The following is a 20,876-nucleotide window of genomic DNA, read 5'->3' on the forward strand; positions in this document are numbered from 1 at the left end:
GGCAAACAAAGCTTCATCAAAGCACCACAAGAGTGGTGTCACTTTAATAAGTCTACAGTTAACATCAGATGTGGGGGAAATTTAATTTAATTTGATTTACAATGACTAGTTATTTAGAACAAAGCACCTTTTGTTAAAGAAAAAACTCAGAAGCAAGACGTCAGGAAATCAAATCATTCTCTGAAGCCACAATACAACATTTCCAGGAACATTTTCTGTGTAAAAGTTCAAATGTATGTCACTAAAACCCAGTTGAAAGAACTTAGCAATCAACATAATAATTTAGCATTTTTCCCTGGCGACAATGATCTTATGACACATGTATTATACTATTAAAACTTAATGATTCCCAAAACTGATGTGTTTTTTTATTAGATGAACTTACTTAATGAACTAGTTTGTCAATTGTGAATGATTATATGTCATATGTTACAGTTGTGAGGTTAAAATTACCTTGTGAAAATCTTGACATCACTTGGCCTGAGCAACTGGGCTGAGCTCACAATAAAGTGGTAAAACAGAAGGTACACCATTGTTGGGTTGTGTAAAAGTATTCAATTACATGCTCTATATAAAGTCATATTCATTCACCGGTGGAACGAGGGTTCTCATAACTACTTGACACGTACTCACACACATTCTGACACATAGTGAGTGGGTTGTGGTCACATTTTTAATATGTGCTCTGAGCCCCGAGGGTCACAGGCGCTGGTTTAACCCGATTTACACGCCACCGCGACCCAAAATGAATACCACATGACTGCAGCTCCAGCACTGTGCCCAGGTCAGCCGCTCAGGTGTTTATGATTTATCCCCTAATGAAGGCCCTGGCCACGACCCCAGCCAAGGTCAGGGGTCAGCCAATAAACCCTAATGGGTTACCACAGATAGATAGGTGTGGGAACTGGTGTAGTTTGCAGCCAGTTCAGCAAAGATAGTGCGGTCGCCGTTGAGGTCTTGTAACGGAGAATTAGTTGACATAGTCAACCAGGGAATGACATGTGAGGCACACAAACGGGTAAAAACTAGTTGGAAGACAGGAAGAGTGATGGAAATGAGTTGTGCTGAAACAATTTGTCAGTCAACAGAAAATGTATCAAAACATTTTATATTTTGATTAACTGTTCATCTCTACCAAATATTATAGGTACTGTAGTGCTGCAGAGAAACTCTAGCCCATAAAACAAAAAGCCGATAATCAGCAGTTTTCCAATTAGCAGTGTCTGTGCTTTTTTGCCACATTGCTGATTCAGCATCCTCTCTCTGTCTGTAGCCACATCTCTGTGAGATGTCCTGTCCACAACAATTTCCTGGTTACGTGTCCTCAAAAGTACCTCAAAATTGTAAAAGTATAGTACATGAGTAAACGTACTTGGTGTCAAAATTTAGAATAACTAGTGATGGAATATAACGAACATTTTCATTTTTACTGCAAATCGATATTGGTTTGAAATACTGGTTATTTTTCTCCTTGATTACTAATTATCGGTATCAGTTGATGCGTAGTACAGGCACCAACAATTGTTGCGACATCATGATTTTAATAGCTTTGTAGTAAAATTTAAAATTGGGACACAAAAACGATCATTCCCACTAATTGCAAAAAAATTAATTGCAATCGAAAATTGTCATAACTATTGCCATATGATTTTAAATTTTTTTTACATATTGTGCATACCTAATAAATAATCAGTTGGTCTTTGGGTTTCGGGTTTGGAAACTTTTCACTGTTTTCTGACATTGAACTAATGTCAGAAAATGTTCTACTAATTAGTTAATAGAAAATATTCCATAAAGTTATTGAGCATGAAAATAATCGTTAATGTCAGAGATGCTTGTGTCCTTTTCCACGCATACACGTGATGACCTTATAAGGGCAAATCTTGCTGTCCGCTCAATAACACATCCTCAGTCGTTCTCATCTCCCTCTCTGACTCTTGTTCTATCTTTTCCAGTCTTGCCACAGACTCACTCCTCTCCTCTTTCTTCCTCTCTCTTGCTTCATTCCCTGTCTTGCTGCTCATTTCTCCACAGTCAGCATTTCTGCAGCAGGCCATTGGGTTTAGTCCTGCCACTTCTATTCTCAGACTTACGGCTGTTGTTGCTCATAAAGCAGGAACGCTGCGCTGTGATGTGGCCAGATGTCCCACGGCTGCCTTGCACAACCCAGTGTGGGGCTTGTGTTGGCTGGATTGGCCAGTGTTTACCCAGGCCCCCGGGGCCCGTTGTGACCCGGCCGCTGCCGCACTGAGGGGGCGTTTGGCCGTGTACTTCGTCACCCACAGGAGGGCTTTAGAGGAGGAGTTTGTTCTTTTAGCTGCAAAAAACCCCCATGGCACATCTTTTTATAGTTGGAGTGTTAGGCTGTACTGTAAATTACACAGTTGGACATACATAACTACTGTACTGAGATGTGTTACTGTACAGAGAGAATACTGACTCAACATGGATGTTTTCATGTACTTGGTGTTGAGTAGAGCTGTTGAAGGCTGCATACTAATTCTCATGTACTAGAGTATGATATACATTCATAGCTGTCTGTAAAATACATTTTAAACTAGAATGGCACTCAGTAGAGCGCATACCTCTGCCAAGGCCCAACCATTTCCCTTTTATACTCACTGGTACTGTAGATACCAGTCACCTAAATGATTACTGATTTCTGATGTCTTAAAACACCCTATATCACAATATTAAAAAAAAGAGTTAAAGTTATAATAAATTCCTGTATCTGCTCCAAAGGTTAATGGAGTATATTCTGAGCTGATCCCATCCTCCATCCAAGTTTTGTGGAAATCTGTTCCGTATTTTTGACGTAATCCTGTTGACAAACCAACCAACCAACACACAAACAGAACGGGTGAAAACATAACAAATAACACATCCACACACATCCCCCACAGAAATTGAGAAACACCCATGATTTGTATCACTATGAAGTTGGAAGATTGATGGGAGAATTACTAATTGGGAACACATAGAGAGATGGGGTTAAAAATAGAGACTCCTACAAAAATTGTGTTGGCAGATATACTGAGATAAAAGAGAAAACACACAGTTATACATCTCCAACAGTAAAAACTGCATCAAAAGACAAAAAAACCTCACTAAAATGTATAAAATAAAATTCTCTCTACTGGCTGCTCCCGTTGATTCCTTAGTGATCTGACTAAAACAATGAAATGACGTATGACAGACACTAATGAAACAGGGTTTTCATCACTCATCTGTTCTCAGGCACACCCTGACCATCCCCGCTTCGTCTCTGTTTGTTCACACTAATGTCGACTGCTCCTCCTGTTCTTTGTGCCACTTTTACCTCTGGATAATTAGTCACTAATGAGGGAGGAAGTCCATGATGTCAGTTTCAGTGGTACTGAAATCACCACCCCCTTCGCACACACAGGAAAAGATGTCATTGCCACAGGTTGCCAGAGGCTGTGAGTGTGTCTCTGTTTGGGAAACAAATAGATGTTTGCCTTTATGAGAGAGTTTTTCCCTTTAACAACAAAGTCACTGAGTCTTGCTCTAATAGTGTCTGCTTCAGTGACCTACCACTGGCCAATCATCTTTGTGACGGAGTGTGGCGTGGTGTGATGTGTCACATAGGACGGTCTGGTGAAGCTTAACACCAGTTTCCCTCAGACTCACTGTCCCTCTGTAGGATTCAACAAGGAGCTCTGTCTCTCACAGTGTCCAGAATGACTTAATCCCAGAAAGAATGTGCTTCTGGTTTCTCTTACAGTTCTCGTAAACACCTGAACGCTTCACCAATAAACAGCTGATCTCAATTGTTCTGCAGCGAAAGGTCAGAATCGGACAGTCAGGGAGGGAAAATCTCCTGGTGGAAATCCAGCGTGAAGCAAAGCAAACAGAAGCCCGCATCTGCCTGCCGGTTCACACCGCGGCTAGCTCCTTTCTGGTTAGCTTAGTTGTTAGCCATAACAAACAGCCCTCACACTGACTCTGAAGAGGGGGATTAACGTTAGCAGGGGTGCTAAATAGACTCCATATTGCTGTGACATATGAGACAGTGCAGTACTCCACAGTCTCTTGGCTCTTGAGTGATCAGCAGTGAAACCTGTGCAAATAACCAGTTCATATATTTATTTGGCCGTCAGATTCAACAAACACACGGCACCTCAAAGTACCCCAAATTCTAATTTTGACAATAAGAGACGAAACTCAAGTTTAATTTATAGTTATTAGCAGTCTGTTGATCTAAGGCTTTGCAGTAAATCAGCGCAGTAATGTTTCGTGTGTGTGTGTATCCACTGCTGCTACTGACCAGCTCCAGTCGTAGGCTAATCCCCTGGTTTATTTGGGGAAGTCCCATCCATCTCTCCACCCTGAGAGCTCTGTGGTTCACGCTTGGCAGTATAGAATAATATACTGTTATGTTAGGAGAGAAGACCAGTTAGCATTGGGGAAGTTAGAATAGCACTGCCAAAGTCAATGCTGCCCCCTCAAATACTCACACATACAGCCGCTGAGCCTCTACATGCCTCAGCTTCATCTTTCTGCTTTTGTTGAGGTTGAGCCCAAAAGGTCAGATCACATGATAGATTTGTAAGAAGATATGTTTTCCATTTATTGGAGAGGTTATTTTCAAAGGAAATCTTCAGATAGGAATGACTCGGTCAAGGGGCGTCAAGGGGATTTTGCAGTATCTCGTAAGAGGGAGCTCGGCGGAGTGGGCGCTTTTTGTTTTTTGGTCTTTGGTTTCTCTGGGTGTTGATGAGAATGAGCTGAGTGAGAGCAGTCTAAACATCAGCTGAACTGTAGCCAGGTGAAGAGCAGAGTCAGACACCTCAAAACAGAGCTGATGACAGAGTCTTCTTCTTACTCCACGCCTTCCCACCCCCTTGTGTCATGTATGCATAAATGTGCTTCCCTCCGCCTCAGCCTACCTTGGATTCAGACATGTTGTGTGGTTGTTGAGGTTTCTACCTTCACTCATCCCCATTGCCACCCTAAAATCTGTGTTTGTTGTCCCGGGTCACCATGGTAACCAAGAATCTTGTTGACAGACTGCTTGCTTTGAGCGACGCTAATTTCACCGTGAGTTGAGGACACCCTGTCGCCTTCCTAAATCTTTGCCAGGTCTTCTCAGGAGGACGATCGAACCCCGAAAACGTTGCGTTAGTGTCATTTGATTTACTTGACGGGAATTACGTTGTTGTTTTCGATACTTGGGTGTAACACTTTTCATTCGCTCTGTTGAGGTGGTGCTGAGCTCCGGAAAAACAAGTATCATCTACTCCCCTCTCTTTCTCCATACCCTCCCTTTCTTTCCCCACACCTTTGCACACCCTGTCCTGTCCATCCATTTTGTTGCATCATGCCCAATTTTTATAGAAGTGACTTTATTGGTCTTTGTCTAAGCAAGCTTCCAGCCTCATCACAGCCCTCCTCGCATCACATTTCTTTCTCTCTGCACCCTCCCTGTCAGTTGAGTCAGCCCAAAACGAGGGCAGCAGTCTGTCAGGTGTGAATAGACGCTGTGTTGGCGGAGCTGAGCGCATGACTTCTCTTGGATGTAAGGCAAATATTCTCCCTTCGTCGAGGCTCTCGAGATCAGTCAGAATGTGAATTGTGCAATAATGGTGATGGCAGACACTGACAGGTCTTTGGCCTGGGTGGAATTTGGCCAACTCAGAGAAGATTCCTCCTGCAGAATCACTCAGTATTCCTGCAAGTCAGGTATTTTGTTCATAACTCACAGATATAAAAGAAAATTTTGAGATGAGGACACATTCATTTAGATGTAAACAGGGCTGCAAGGTCAACCTAAATCTTGAAACATGTGGGAGTGGAGATAGAAATCAGATCTTCCCACAAAGCCTTTCACTCCCCAAGGCCATTGCTCAAAGACAGAGTGGGATTATGGGATTCGCAGTTCTGGTTGAATTCCAAAACAGGTGTGTAAACCCTGTGCTGAGGTAACCTAAGGGTTTCTATTACAACTGTGGCAATCAAAATGTCGTGCCTATTTTTTCTTCTTCTTCAGAACGTGGCCAGTTCAGGCAAGCTCAGGACAGAAGTGACTCAAGTGTGAAATATCTGGAAAATACATGGAATGAGTGGTTTTTGTTCAGCTTTTTGAAGAAAAATAGCTGATTTACTGTCCTATTTTTGGAATGTGGCTCATTAAAAAAGTCTGGGTTTACAAGTCATTCCACGTTTTTATTGAGAAAAGGGAGAACTTAGTAACATCCTGCAAATCATCTTGGAACAGACTTGTGATGAAAAACATACCCCAGGTCTAAAGTTGGAAGAGCAGACTTGGCTGAGAAAGGACGTGGATGTTCTACCTGTAACTGTGACGTTAAAGATCAGCTTGACAGATGTTCTACATGATGCAAGATTTGAATGTACTCTGCTTTTCCGTTTTTCCATAGCTAATTTGCCGTTCGGCTGAGCCGTGACCACACATTATGACTTCAAAACAAATGTTACAGACGAGTGATGTGAAAATCACGCTGCGGTTGAATCTCAGTTAGTAAATGCACATAAATACACAGAAGTATAAATGAGTGTTAGTCAGACATCTTGAGGTCTGAGTGTGTAAGGTCTGGGCCGTCACACAGTTTGAAGACAGACTTCATAAGTCACCTTTCTTTAGCAGCGTGCTTCAAACAACAGAATCTGTTGAGTAACCAGGGCCAGTCAAGCCAAATTCCCCCTCAAACCCACAGACCCCTCCCTGACTCCCCCACACCCGAGCCCCCAGCTGACAGCTCCCGTCCCCATCCTGTCTGGGCCCACATGGCCTGGCTCTGGATGGGAGACATCTCTGCACATTTCTCCTCACCCTCCTCCTCCTCCTTTTTCTCTCTCCATGCTTTAGCCCAGCTGTGCCAACGAAGCCCGTGTGTTACGTTTTTCCTGTCGCTTCTCTGGCCAAAAAATGAAAAGGAATGATGGAAAAAAATAAAAGAAACGGTTAAGTGAGAATGAGAGAGAGGGCGAGAGAGAGGGAGAAAGAGATTGAGTGTCCGTTTCTGGCATGGTTTTTGCTGTCTGCTCAGTTTTCACGGCCCGTGGTTTTATTAGACTTTCCGCCGGGCCGCGGGCAAGGTTAAACGGCCACCGCTGCCCCGTTTGGGCTTGAAACCTCCTGTTAGCCCCCCTGGCTCCCATCGCCTGCCTCCACCCCCTCCTCCTGGCTATCCTGCGGTGCCGCTGCCAGTAAAGGAAACACATTAACACCCGGGCCAGTAACAGAGCAGGCTTTGTCCACAGCCAGGCAAGCCGGTCCGTTAGGCCCACGCTCTGGTCCACACCGCACCAATTAGAGCAGGCAGGGAGCAGAGCCACTCCAAACAGAGGTGTGAGCTTTACAAGGAGACTACAGGTGTGCTCAGGGGGAAATAATGGACTTTATTACTGATTGGGTGTACTGTGCTACACTGTATCCCTCTGCCACCTTTTTAAGAGCCAGCTTGGCTCTGCAGAGTTTTGACAACCTGTGTTTAACCTGCAAACTTGACTTTCCCTTGGATGTTGGATCAAATCAAACCACTGCCTTCCAAATTACTGTAGTTACCAATCTGGGCTCTTGTTACTTTGCCGCGCCCCACCAAGTCCCAGTACACAGTCCAATATGGAGAGCTGGAGCTAATTCAAAATTTAATTGGCATGTCGTCTCTTGGTTGTTTTTTGGTTAATGTTTTAATCTAGACATGTAAAAAAACAAAAATAGGAATTGTTCAACACAAGCTTTCAGAACTCAAGGTCACATTACAAAATTGAATGTTTGTCTGACCAACAATTGAAACTCCCCAAATTGACACTGGGCAATATGGCCTTTAAAAAAAATCACGATACAGGACAAATAGCTTGATATTTGGAAATCTCCTCAAAAGCACTTTATGAATGTATATTGTAGGGATGATAATTGGTACTTACACAACATATTAATATGAGATATGAGATTTTCTAAACAATCATCATCAGTAATGTGGATTTAATGACTCGGTGGGTAAAGACAAGTATTAGATCAAGTAGAACAGTCTGGTAAGTTCAGAAATGACATCACTTTACTGTAACACAGCCTTTAAAACTGAGACGATATATACAATGCGAGACGATATCTACAATATATAATAATAATATTTTTATTGCAATAAAGATAAGTATATTGTATTTATTGCCCTGCCCTACTCAGAATATTTAATTTACACTAAAAGATGCTTAAAGAACAAGAAAGAAGGCTTTAACTAGCAGTTTTGCTAGTTGTTTAAAGCTGTAAATTCTAGCTTGTGAGAGGGTAAATGATCAATTATTTTTACTCTTTTGTTTGATAAATGTCTCAACGACTTAACTGAAAAGCATTCTAGCAATTTAGTATGCATTTCCATACAGTTGTTAGACTCACAAGACACAAATTTAGACAAAGAACCGTCAGACAAGCTGCAGAGGCAGATGAATATCTTGACTTTAAGTTCCTAACAAACGGTCAAGATCCAAAAGCTCTGGCTTTATTTTACTTTCTATGATGCAGCTTTATAGCATCTTTTCATTGGACCCCCCATGAAAAACCCATGTCTTTAAAACTTTAAAACACAGGCTCTCCGTTAGAAAGTTAAGATGACGTCACAAGGTTGTTTTCTCAGACATTCCAAAGTTCCTCCTGATCCACAGAAAACATACATCTGTCTCGGACTGAGCAGTATTCCTCATTACTAGTTGACTGATGATGTGTAAAAGTGAACTGTGGAGTTCCCCCTTTTAAAATTTGAAATGTATTATATTTAGTTTCTGTCCATTGACTAATTGCCTAATCGTTTGAGCACATGCGAAAGGTGTGTGTTCGTGTGTGTGTAGCTGTGTGGTGAATAATCCACACCCTGTGATGAGCCTGTCAAGCTGATATGGATGAGAGCAAGCTGACAATCACGGATGTGTCAGTGGCAGATGAATAGTTGCTTAACATTTGACTACAGTTAGCAGGAGAGGTTGTACCTGCCAGAACAGATGACCTGCCAGGTTGGAGAATGGCCCCGGGGCCCGATGAGACGATCATGCAAAGTCAGGACAGGTTTGACATCGGAGGGGTTTTCCATCGACTATTTATCTACGCTCTGTGGACACGTGCTATGTCCTAATGAATTAAGTGAATAACATTGATCCACAGATTTCTGAACAGTAGATGGATTCTGAGATTAGAGCTTGTAGATTTTTGTGTAAAGGAGCAAAGGAGCAGTTCACCACAAAATCACACATACATATATTTCCTCTTTCTTGAAGTGGTATTTTTCCATCTAGGTAGTTTTGGTGTGAGCAGTATCAGCTGTAAAAATGCCTGCCTCCTTTTGAAAATAATATAGTACCAAATGGCACTGGGCTTGTGGTGCTCAAATTGGTAAACAGACACAATTGGAAAAACTCAGCAACAATATCTCTTTCCAGAAAATCATGACCTGGTTACCCTGGTTTTTAAGATAATCCACAGACCTTGTTGCGAGCAATTTTATGTAGGAACTATTTTCTTCCCATATCACGGCACATAGAGAAAGCGGGCATCTACTCATGGGAATGAGGCTATTCAAAGAAGCTAAGTAAGCAACTGTCCCTTTAAACAAAAATGTAGTCTAATCTCAATATCTGTCTATTGTTCAGAATTCTGTAGATCAGTGTTATTCATGCATCTATTAGGACATAGCATGTGTCTACAGAGCTTGGCAATTCACATCAAAATAATCTGCATAGATAGATAAACATAGATGCATTTTTTGGTTTTGGTGTGAACTGTCCCTTTAAGATAGCACTTGTGGTTTAGTAGCACAGAGACAGACTGCACAGAGCCTCATTTAAACTATTAGACTCCTGCTCAATATGGCGACAAAGCAGCGTTGACACAGGGGCCTTGTGACCCGCTACCAACACACAACATGCTGTATTTTCTCAAATAAGCGTGCCTAACCTTCTCTGGTCTGTTTTTGCTCAGCCTGCCCAGGGCTGTCGCCTTCCTATGAAATAATTACTACAAATTTGGTGCATTCGCATGATTGGGTTCATGGGATTTTCCTGTGTCTAAATGGAGGCTCTGCTCCATGTCAGGGCAACAGTGATACAGTGTCGAGACAGAGCGGCTGCATTATGGCCAGGATGGGCGCGGAGCTAAAAGGCAACATTCATCTCAGACATGATGAGTTTAAAAAACAGCATGTAGGAGCTCTTAAGAGGTCTCGAAGAGGTTCACGCAAGGTTGTGGGAGATTTATGTACAGTGGAGATGTTGTGTTGGCTAAAAATAGCCAAGTCTTTGATGCAAGCTTCAAGCTTTCCTTTGAAATGATATTTTCACATATCTCCACATATCTGCCATCTTGGCTTTTGAACATAAGACAGAAGAGCATAGCCAGAGCTAACCCCCTCAAACTCTAATAAGCTGTTTCAACTAAGATGGTGGCATTATTAGACATGACACCCTAATATTTAGTGTTGATTTCCATCAGTATAATGCTGTGTTTGGGTTGGAGGTCTGATGCTTTTATTCGCAGGCGCTCCGCGGCATCTTTCCCCCCGCAGCAGGAACAGAGAACATGACACCGGCCCTCGGTGTCCCGCCAAAAACACCCAAAAACTCCTCTAACCTTACTAGTGGGACAGAAATAGTCATTAGGAGCTCATTTGTTTTCCCGCAGATAATATCGCCACGTGTGCCGGCTCAGAATGAGGAGCACCGCTGAGCGATCTGGCAGACAAATATGCTGTCGATTGTGGTGACTCTGGACTGGACACTGCACTGACAGAGCCAGGGTGGTCCTGTTTGGTTGTCATTTTTCTGTGGAACTTCCCTGTTCCTTGTGTTTTTTTCTTTTGGCGTTAACAGCCTGATGCTCAGATATTTGTCTTGGCATCCAGCCCAGCTTTGACACTGAAACAGTGAATTAGAGAGGAAAATGAGAGAGAAGGAATCTAAAAGCTGTAATGTGAGGTAGTAACAAACTGATTTGACTGAGGGTGGCTTTTTGCTTTGGCTAAAAAGGACTTGGAGCAGCAGAAGAGGTTTGGAAGTCTCTCTCTCTCTCTCTCTCTCTCTGTGTGTGTGTGTGTGTGTGTGTGTGTGTGTGTGTGTGTGTGTGTGTGTGTGTGTGTGTGTGTGTGTGTGTGTGTGTGTGTGTGTGTGTGTGTGTGTGTGTGTGTGTGTGTGTGTGTGTAGGGGGGTGGGTGGGATTGGGTCGGGGGTGGAGTGTTATGGAGAAAGTTGGTAGGGACCTCCAAACTCCATCTTCAACGGGGAGGCCTCGGTTTAATTTATCTGCTCTTTGTTTCTCTGTTCTTCACTATCTGTGTTTGTATGTGTTGGACCTAGCTAAACCTCTCCCGTATAAACTGTAATTGAATTCAGAAGATGCCAACAAAGTATTTTTAATGTATGTGTTTTAGGTGCAAACTTTGTGACGCGTAAGATCAGCCGTTCTGTGGCAAAGATTCACCTTAGCCAACTGGAGAGCTTCAGCCTGGGCAACCTGGACTCCATGAGGGACTGGGGCCACGCCAAAGACTACGTGGAGGTAAAACACACAGCACCATAACCGCACACAAGCCCAGAGAAATAGACACAAACTGTGCGCGCAGTGCTTCAGAGTAACAGGGTTCAGATGTGCACATAGCATTAAACAGGGCATGTTTTCCCAGATCATTTGAGGCCGCAATATGCGATCTGCATGAAGCCTCCTATGATTCTCTGCCAAAAGAGAAACAGAGATAGAGAAAGAGAGGAGAGAGAGAGGGCCGCATGCTGTGAGGCCACAGACTGCACTCTGGTTTCCCACAATTCACCCATGTCCCAGATCCCTTCAGGCCCCCATTGCCATTCCCCGAACGCCCGCAGAAGAAAGAGAGATATTAAGGGAACGCTGTGTCCTGGGGACGATGACAGAAATATGGTGTTTGTCTTAACGTAATGGTGCCAGCAGCAAGCAGAGAAAGGAGTGGAGAGATAAAACGAACAGTGGGGTTGTCACGTCCAGGAGCAGACGGAGCTCAGTGTTTCTGAATGTGTGTTTTTCCCCTTGTACATGTGTGTGTAAGGAAGCGCACATTCCTGTGTGTGATAGGTTAAGGTTGGAACACGTGTGTGTGTGGCTGTCGAGATGAAAGACTCGACGGGTAGCCATGTCTGACAGTAGACCCCTCGCTGAGGACCGTGTTATTATTAGGAGGTGATGGTGGCAGAGGTGGCGGGGGGTGCTCTTTGAGATGGGAGTGGGGGTGAGGAGGTTATGGTGGGGAACCTCAGTGGAACTGCAGATCACAGTGTGGGGTCACTGCGTCAGAGCAGGGTGGAGGTAAAGCAGCAGCTCACGCTGTTAAGGCGAGGCGCTGAGCCGGATGGCGTCAGTGGAGAATCAGTCACTGCCTAATACGGGAAAACTTTTTATCAGTCATAACCAATTGTAACCGCAATGAATAATTTTTGCCTCAGAGTTAGGACGTCTGACGTGAATTCAGATCGGTAAAATGTTTGACTTTACCTCATGAATGTACAAAAACAAGAGGATAAAGGTGAAAAACTGTTGGGAAATAAAGGAAAACTAGATTTTTAAGTTGTGAAATCAGTCCGAGTATTATAAAACTTTTTATTCCTTGATAAATAGTCACAGATTAAAGATTATGTTCACAAAAAAATGGACCCAAACAGGAACATTGGTTCAAGAAATATTTGATCAGAGAGCTCAAAATGAATTTGTTGCATCACTTAGCTGAATTGAGCTGAAACAGCTTAGCTGCTTGGTGTCTTCTTCACTGCAACAGCAGGCTCATGGGAACTGTAGTATTTATAGAAATTGAGCTGACCAAACCATAGAAAAACACAATTTCTTATTAAGTAAAAATATTTCTACCCAATGACCCTAACATAAACAATTGTGTGATTAAGTTATCCAGGTAACTTTAACGCAGCTATTTTGAGAAATAAAAGTGAGGAAAAACAACTTCCGGACACCTGGAATTACCATGTGAAACAACATGACTGCTTCTCATCCCTGTCTCTGGGTCACATTCAGGAGGTTTTTTCATCCTGTTATGTTAGTCTGACTGACCATTTGTGTACCTATGTGTTGTACGTGCTGGATTTGTGTGTGTGTGTGCACTCGCCTGTCCAGTGCACCCTGCCTTGAGACGCTCCAGGTTTCCTGTGGGAACGGCCGACATTCCAGTTCTGGTGAATCAGGCACCTCCTCACCGTGCGTCTCCAGTTTCGGAAAGGCGGATTTCGGGAAGCCAAACAGAAGCCCGGCAGGAGAGAAACAGACGTGTGTTTGTGGGACGTTTGTACGTTATGCATAAATGAACCATCTCTTCTGCTGGAAGTCCACCCCGCCCTGCAGACCATTAAAGGCCGCGACTGTCACCACGACCCCCTCTCTCTGTCTCACTTTAAAACATATCCATCCAGTCGGTGTCAGCACCATGTTGCCATGGCAAAGCCAAACAACTGGCAATTTGTAAACAGAACCATGTGTGTCTGCTTTAGGCTGACAACTGCTTTTCCTCCCTCCGTCTCTCCCTCTCCTCACCCCACCCAGGACAGGGAAATTGCTTGTAATTGGCTGTGGATGGATTGCGGGTGGCAGGAGGGGCGTGCTGTGTGTCTGCTCTAACGACGTCTGAAGGCGTGCGGCTGGCTGGGCATCGTCTCAGCCGGGTATCGAGTGTCTGTCCCAGGCAAGCAGACAGACCTGGAGCTGCCCAGCAACTCTCAATGGAGGCCTTTATTATTATTATGGTGTTATGGAATAGATGCCGGGAGCTGAACGTTTAAAATCGACAGATAAAATGATTTAAATCCCCCTGATCTCATTTTCCTCAAAGAAGTTTAGCTGTGGACTTTTTCAGTGTTGTGATGGTGTTTGAAACATTTATCCACCCCTTTTTTTTGAGTGCGGGTTTCTGGGATTTGGCGATACAGAACAAATTTCTGGAACTGAGCACGCCAAAGAGAAGAGGAAACCCACAGCGATCGCTCACTGAAGACTCTATCTGAGCAGATAAAGATGTAGGAGTCTGCCATCTTTACCCTCCTCCCTACCTCCTTCCTTGTGCCCCCACCCTGAGTTGGCCCATGGTGGGTACAGCTGTTTTGAGGCCCCACTACACCTCCTCCCCTTCTGGCTGCAGAGAGCCATTTCCTGTGCAGAGAAGAGGGCTGGCTGGGAAGGAGAAGGAGCAGAAGTCGGCCGGTGGTTTTGGCCCTTTCTGTCCCCTCGGGCTCCATCCTGCCTCACGTTCCTTCTGTCTTTCTGTCCGTTTCCTCTCCTGCCTCATGTTCTTTTTATTCTTCATGTCCCTCCGCCTCTTAACCTTTTACTTCGTGGTGTTTTGTACTCCTGAAAAGCTGCGTCACTAGACCAGTGACTCCCTCCTGTCCGGCTCTCGTTTGTTACCACCCAGTTACCAGATATTTCCCTCTGACATCTAATAAGCGGCTCTTATTTTTCCTCTGACTGGAGCTGGCATTGTGGAGCAGAAACTGTTGCCAGATGAGATGTGGCTGACCCGCTGACACACCGTCCCGACAACCCCCTCCTCCCCCGCTCTTGTCTTGTTCACATATTTATTTTCAAAATATAATTACCTGGGAAATTCTGGTCCGTGGAAGGTGTTTCCTTGCAGACCTCAGGTGTGTGTGTGTGTGTGTGTGTGTGTGTGTGTGTGTGTGTGGTTGCCCCTGTGTGGCAGTAGCTGTCTGATTCCTGGCATTGTGTGGAGGCCGCGAGGTGACAGGACAGCCCTGATGGTGTCATTTTTCACCTCTTTTATTTTTCTTATCCTTTTTTTGTCTGCTGCAGCTGCCTCTCTGTGCAGTAATGGTTACAGATGAGGCTAATTAGCCAATCACAGCACAGATCAGGGCCAATCACAGATGATTGATGAGAGCCCTGGGCCATTCATCACGTGTTTTTGGCTTGGGAGGTGACAGCGGGGGCAGGCTCGGGAACTGGGTACAGTAAGACTGACATTTATGTCTACATCTTGAACTTTTTGCTGAGGCGTTTATCCACAGCGACTCAGTGCAGAGAAAGGCCTCATTATCTTTCTAGAAGACATTTTGACAGGAGTTGAGGCTGTGGATGGACACTGAATGTTTGGCTGTGGAGATCAGACATAAGATGTGTTTAAGCTTGACAGCCTTCTAATAAACACACAGTATGTGCTTTCTGCAGCTATGAGGTCTCTCAAAGACGTAGTTTGACTCTGTTGTGAAAAAGTAACCAACTCAATGGAGTTGTTGTCTTCATTGTTAAACAACCACCATTGCCGATGAAAATGTACAGTATGTTGCAGAATTATTAATGATTGAAAGTATGAAAGTTTCATGTCCTGTTTAGTCACGTTCGCCAAATTTCTTCCTCGCTTTCTGATGTATCATCTGATGTTTCCCTGCAAATTAAAGCAACAGGTGACCAAATGAAACACACCCTTACCTTAAGTAGTTCACAACTCAAACAATTATTAAAAAGGGCTAGTCATTTTAATGTGGACATTTTACATATTATATATTTAAACCAAAAGATGCAGGAAAAAGAATTGAGGTTCATCAGAAGTTAAATTCATGTATTCTAACAATTCAGTTAATTTTACTCAATTTGCCAAACAGCCAAGCTGATAGTTTTCTGCTACTGACTGCATAGTTTGAACCAGGGCTGCATATAAAGATCATTTTCATTATCAATTGCTCTTGATCATCAGCTTGATGAATTGATCATTGTTTTGGTGCATAAAATGCCACAGCAACAAAGGCTTTTTTTTATTTGCTAGATTCCACGGTGTTCGGTCAGACCAACAGTCCAAAATCTGAAAAAAAAAAAAAAATAACAAAAGGATCAACTGAGGAAAATCAGCAATATTCATATTTGACTGTTTTAAAGCAGTTTGTCTGGTTGGGCTGTGATTATTTGCTCCTCTTGGTTTGATATCCAGCTCATATGAGAATGTTGATGTAATATCAATATTGTTATAGGAGTCTAGGTATCGAGAGATAGATTAGATGTCACCTTTAACTGATCTAAAAACCTGCACGACAGTTAAGTGATACAACAATTTGAACATATTTGTCCACCTTTAACCACATTTTCATATTACCTCACTATTTTCATACCTGTAAGTGTCTTAACATCTTCTGAAGGCACCCTGTGACATGATATCGCATTATCTCAAATTCAAATTCAATTCAAATTCAAAAAACTTTATTTGTCCCCGGGGGGCAATTCAAGGTAAGGCACGTGGAGCATTTGTACACAACACAACATTATCTGTGTCAAGGAATGTATAATGTATGTATATACTTTTACTCTGTGGCATAGATAACTGTGCGTGTGTGTGTGTGTGTGTGTGTGTGTGTGTTATATGCGTGCCTGGATCTTTACAGCAGTGATTCAGGGAGCTGATAAATACCTCTGCCCGCTCTGTAAGGTTTTAATAAACACAGCTGGAGTGGTAAAGAGCTATAATAGGAGCTAATAGGGCAGAGGAGAGGGAGAGTTGGGTTTCATCACCAGAACCTCCTGACGACAGCTACAGCTCTACGACCCCCAAACACACCCACCGTGGAACAGTCATAATGTGTGTGTGTGTGTGTGTGTGTGTGTGTGTGTGTGTGTGTGTGTGCGCGCGTGCACTCTGCAGGGGGTAAGACCGACTGTAGATCATGTAGTGAGAGACTGACAGAAGCTACCGTCATGTTGACATGGCATCCCACACAAGTAGGATGAGTAAACGACAGCAGCTGTGAGTGTGCACGGGCGTGTGTGTGTGTGTGTGTGTGTGTGTGTGTGTGCGTGCGTGCGTGTGTGTGTGCAGGTTTTGTGGCATTAATTGCAGGTGAAACTCGACCCATGGCCTTTCGCAGCAGCTCAGTAAACTGGGGTTTGCCCTCCTGTGGCTCAGAGCAATAAAACCTCCCTGAACCTCCTGCAAACTGAAGCATGAACACACACACACACACATATACATACATACGCACGCACGCACGCACGCACGCACGCACGCACGCACGCACGCACGCACTCACACAATTCATATTTGCTTGTGTTTTGGGGATTCAATAGTTAAAATACTTCATTGCTCTGATTTTGTGTAATGAAATCCTGAAGGCGCACAAACTTTTACCATCAAAATAACTGTTTTGTTTGGGGTTTTTTAAGCAGGTTCCCTTAAACTGCTTTTTGCACAAATATACATTTTTACGCACCCAATAGTTGATGTGTTTTTCTTCAGGAAGACCCTGACTTCTATAGTTTACCTAAAAGCGGTCCTCTTGCAATGAACACAGCAGAAATAACACTTCTGATGACTTAGAGTTAAAAGAATAATAAGAAGGAAAGCAAAATGAGCTTCTACATTAGACTCAATCAAAAGCAATAAAAACATTAAATATAGTATAGTAAAATATCTACATAAAGTATTTTTTGTATTATTAAAAGTTATGTTTTTGTATTTATTTTGTATGCAAAGACAAATTGTGAGTGTCAAGCAAGTTTCATTTTTTGTCTAAATATAGCTTTAAACTCTGATAGTGTATTGTAGAGGCTTGTTTTTATTTTTAGTTTCATTAAATGGAATCATGGTACATTTGGTAAAATTTTTGTCATTTTTTGTTTGTTTGGTACAAGCCAGTTTCTCTTGATTAGAGAGTATTTTACTTGATTTTAGAAGGTTTTTCGCAAAAGCAGTGTATGCAAATTAAATAATTCTCTGCAAGACTGTTTTCAACTACAGATCCAAAGAAATTCAGAAACCTTTTTTTAACTGGAAGATCTGATATTTTAATAACAACTGGATAGACTCTTTTTGTATTTTTTTGTTAAGTAGGTGATTAAGTGGATCATCCATTTTTTAAAATCCTTTTCTATAATTAAATGTAAGCAAATTAAAGAAGCAAAGAACACATGTGATTTCGACACATAGGTGCAGAGGGGATAGAAGAGAGTTTCACATGGATAAATACACAGGAAAGAGGCACAGGAGGTCAGATATGACGATAAGATTAATGAATTAGGTGAGAGACTTAAAATAAATCTCCAGGGAGGCACTCTTGCCCAAATCCTAAATCATTAAACATGTCCTGAGTATTTACTGTGGCAGCAGACCAGAGGGACAGAGAGAAGAGGTTCAGGGGGAGTCACAGAGCAGCGATACCGAGGATATTCACAGTCCAGATAATTTAGAGCTGAGGGAAGATAAATGGAGAAAGATTGTGTAAAAGTGACTCCCTCTCGCTGCTCCAACAATAGAAGAAGAGATAAGTGGCCGCTCCATTGCAGGAGAGAGTCCAGGGTTTTTTCTGTATGGGCCCAAAAACAGAAACAGAAACTTGATCCAGGAGTTGTCCTCATGTCTGGGGTGAGATTCAGACGTTTTCAGGGAACGTCTTTCTTTTTTTCCCCAGTTCCTGTTCTGTTCATTCCCCTCTTAACACTCTGTTTTGTTCCTGATCAGTATTTGGCAGTACAGCTCAGGGTGACTCGCTGAAAGAATTCGATCGAAACTGCGACTGGCTGAATTATAGCTGGTTAAGGGAATAACAGAAAGGTTACCAAAAGCTGGAAGTGCCTCTGTGTTTCTACAAATAAAATTAATACTGCGGTGTTCCTACTTGAAATATGGTGAATTTGCAACCCCAAAACTTAGCTGCTTTGGGCCTTTGATTGTTGCAGTCAAAACATATCAATATTTTCTCCCAGTCTCCTTCAGCACCCCAGATTGTGCCATGTCATGTGATTAGTTCTAATTCATAGGCATTTTTCTGCTGAACCTGTTGTTCACTGTATTTAGTACATACTCAAGTTATTTGTACTTTGATAGTTATCATTGAGCCTGAATGATGCCCCCACCTGAAGAGGGTTAGGAAACAAACAGCTTCAGTTTTATGTAAAGAGAAAGGTATAGACAGAAAGCACCAGAATACAGTGTGAGACTAATTTCAGATGTACAAAAACTTCATATTTAAGGTTTTAAGTATTTGTCTGTGTACAACAGAGGTTTGCAAAATGAAATGAAGGTTGTAATGCCTTCATGCTACATATACATAAAATATATTTACAGATTTAGAAAGTATGAAATATAAGATAAAAATAAATATTTACTGTTACTTACGTATATCAATAAACAGGTCTAAACCCAGGAATCAGTTCTGTAGTGCATTTTTTGCTTCTTTTGTAACTGCATTTCTTTTTTAATATAATGGTTTTGTATTTGTACTTCATTTATTTATTTGGAGAGGGTCTTTTGTTCATCCTCATCCATACTTATCTTAGTGTATGTTGCTTTATAGTCCATTTCTATATGTTTTAAGAAGAAAGAATCGTCTCCATATCTCTGACTTGTTTCTGTTAAAATAAGACCAGGTAGGGAAAGGAAAGAGGACTTTACTAATGAGCTGTCACGTCACTGTTTCCTGTCAAAGCATTGTTTGAATTTGAATTTTAACTTTTGAAATACTCTACCTGATCACAACTCGCAAACCCCACCCTTCTGGTGTGCAGGGAAAAGATTATTTGATAAAAGATTGTACGTTTGCTTTTTCATAAACACTCAAGTTAAATCTCTCTTCAAGTTCAGAATGAACTTTCGATCTTAAATTTTAGCCAACATCAGTTCCTTGAAGTTCTTTCAAAAATGGAAATTCAAACATCTACAATGTTGTGACCACTGGGGGAACTCCATGTGGTGTGATTCAGTTGAAAGCTCCAGAACAGCTACTAAATTGACCATGTGGTGAGATTGTTTTGTTAAATCCTTCTTGCCTACAAAATGTGTTTTTGTAATCGTCTTGAATTTTGTCCTTAACTTGCTTTCATTCATCTGTTTGTAGCCAATCTTATTGTCCAGTGTTTGTGATCTCTTTAGCTTACGATCCCTCAAAAATGAAGCTGGTAGTGCTCATTATCCCGTCATGCAGGAGTAGGCAGTGAAGATGATTAGATTTGACACGAATAATGACTTTATTTTCCTGTTTCAAGGCTGTTACACTCAATAAAACATTGGAAGTCAAGAGCCTACATAAATACTGCACCAAAATCATCCTCCTCCTCCAGTTTAAGAACCACTTTTGGAAGTTGTAACACAAATTGATGTCAGATTTAATAAGGTTTTATTGCAGTATTGATTGTGAGTGCAAATCATTTTTAAATTATTGGAACGAAAGATTCATAGTAAATTTATAGTGGGCATACAAATGACTTTTTCTGCCTGGAGGAGTCGAAAACACCCAAGTGGTTCTTGTCTTTGCCTTTTAGTACAAACTGGAGATGGTCGGTCCAGCTGGACGGATCCGACAGCTCTGGTATGAGGATTGTCTTTCTCTAGCTCTTGTCTTAAAGGAGAGAAGAAAAGTTGAAAATCTTTCATGTTGGAAAGAACTTTTTGGACGCAGTAGAAGCTCTACTTTGCAGTATGAGCTCCCCCTTTATTTTTATAGCCTAAATATAAGGAATATATCTTTATAGTAGTGCAAACAAGAAAAGTGATCAAACCACTGAGCTTTAATGGTTCTCCAAAATATTCAGTATTTTTTCCCAAGTTAGCATTGTGTGTGCGCGCGTGTGTGTGTGCGTGCGTGCGCACGAGAGAGTGTGTGTGTGTGTGTGTGTGTGTGTGCGCGCGCTGCAGCAGCTGGCTGTCTCTCTCAGAGTGACAGGTCTAAGCTCTCCCCTGCTGGGTTGAGGATGAAAGCAGATGCTCTACTTCTTCTTCTCCCCGATCTGTTTTTCTCTCCTTTCTCCTCACCGCCTTGTGTAACCAGAATCCTCAGCTTTCATATGAAGCCTGCAGGATAGTTTGCACCCCGGAGTCCTGTGGAAAGCAAAGACACACAGATGAACATAGACAGGCTGACAGTTAGCGAGACAACCGGACACATAG

General features: G+C 42.5%; 1 protein-coding gene across 1 annotated transcript in view; it reads left to right on the forward strand.

The window, feature by feature from the left end:
• The window catches only part of gmds (GDP-mannose 4,6-dehydratase), a 180,322-nt gene that overhangs the window by 62,943 nt on the left and 96,503 nt on the right, over nt 1-20,876 (forward strand). The window contains exon 7 of the mRNA XM_073476727.1: nt 11,397-11,524. Coding sequence (XP_073332828.1) covers nt 11,397-11,524 — 128 coding nt within the window. The remainder of the gene's footprint in view (nt 1-11,396; nt 11,525-20,876) is intronic.

The sequence above is a fragment of the Pagrus major genome, chromosome 11 (assembly GCF_040436345.1).
Source record: "Pagrus major chromosome 11, Pma_NU_1.0".
In the NCBI taxonomy this organism is placed as follows: domain Eukaryota; kingdom Metazoa; phylum Chordata; class Actinopteri; order Spariformes; family Sparidae; genus Pagrus; species Pagrus major.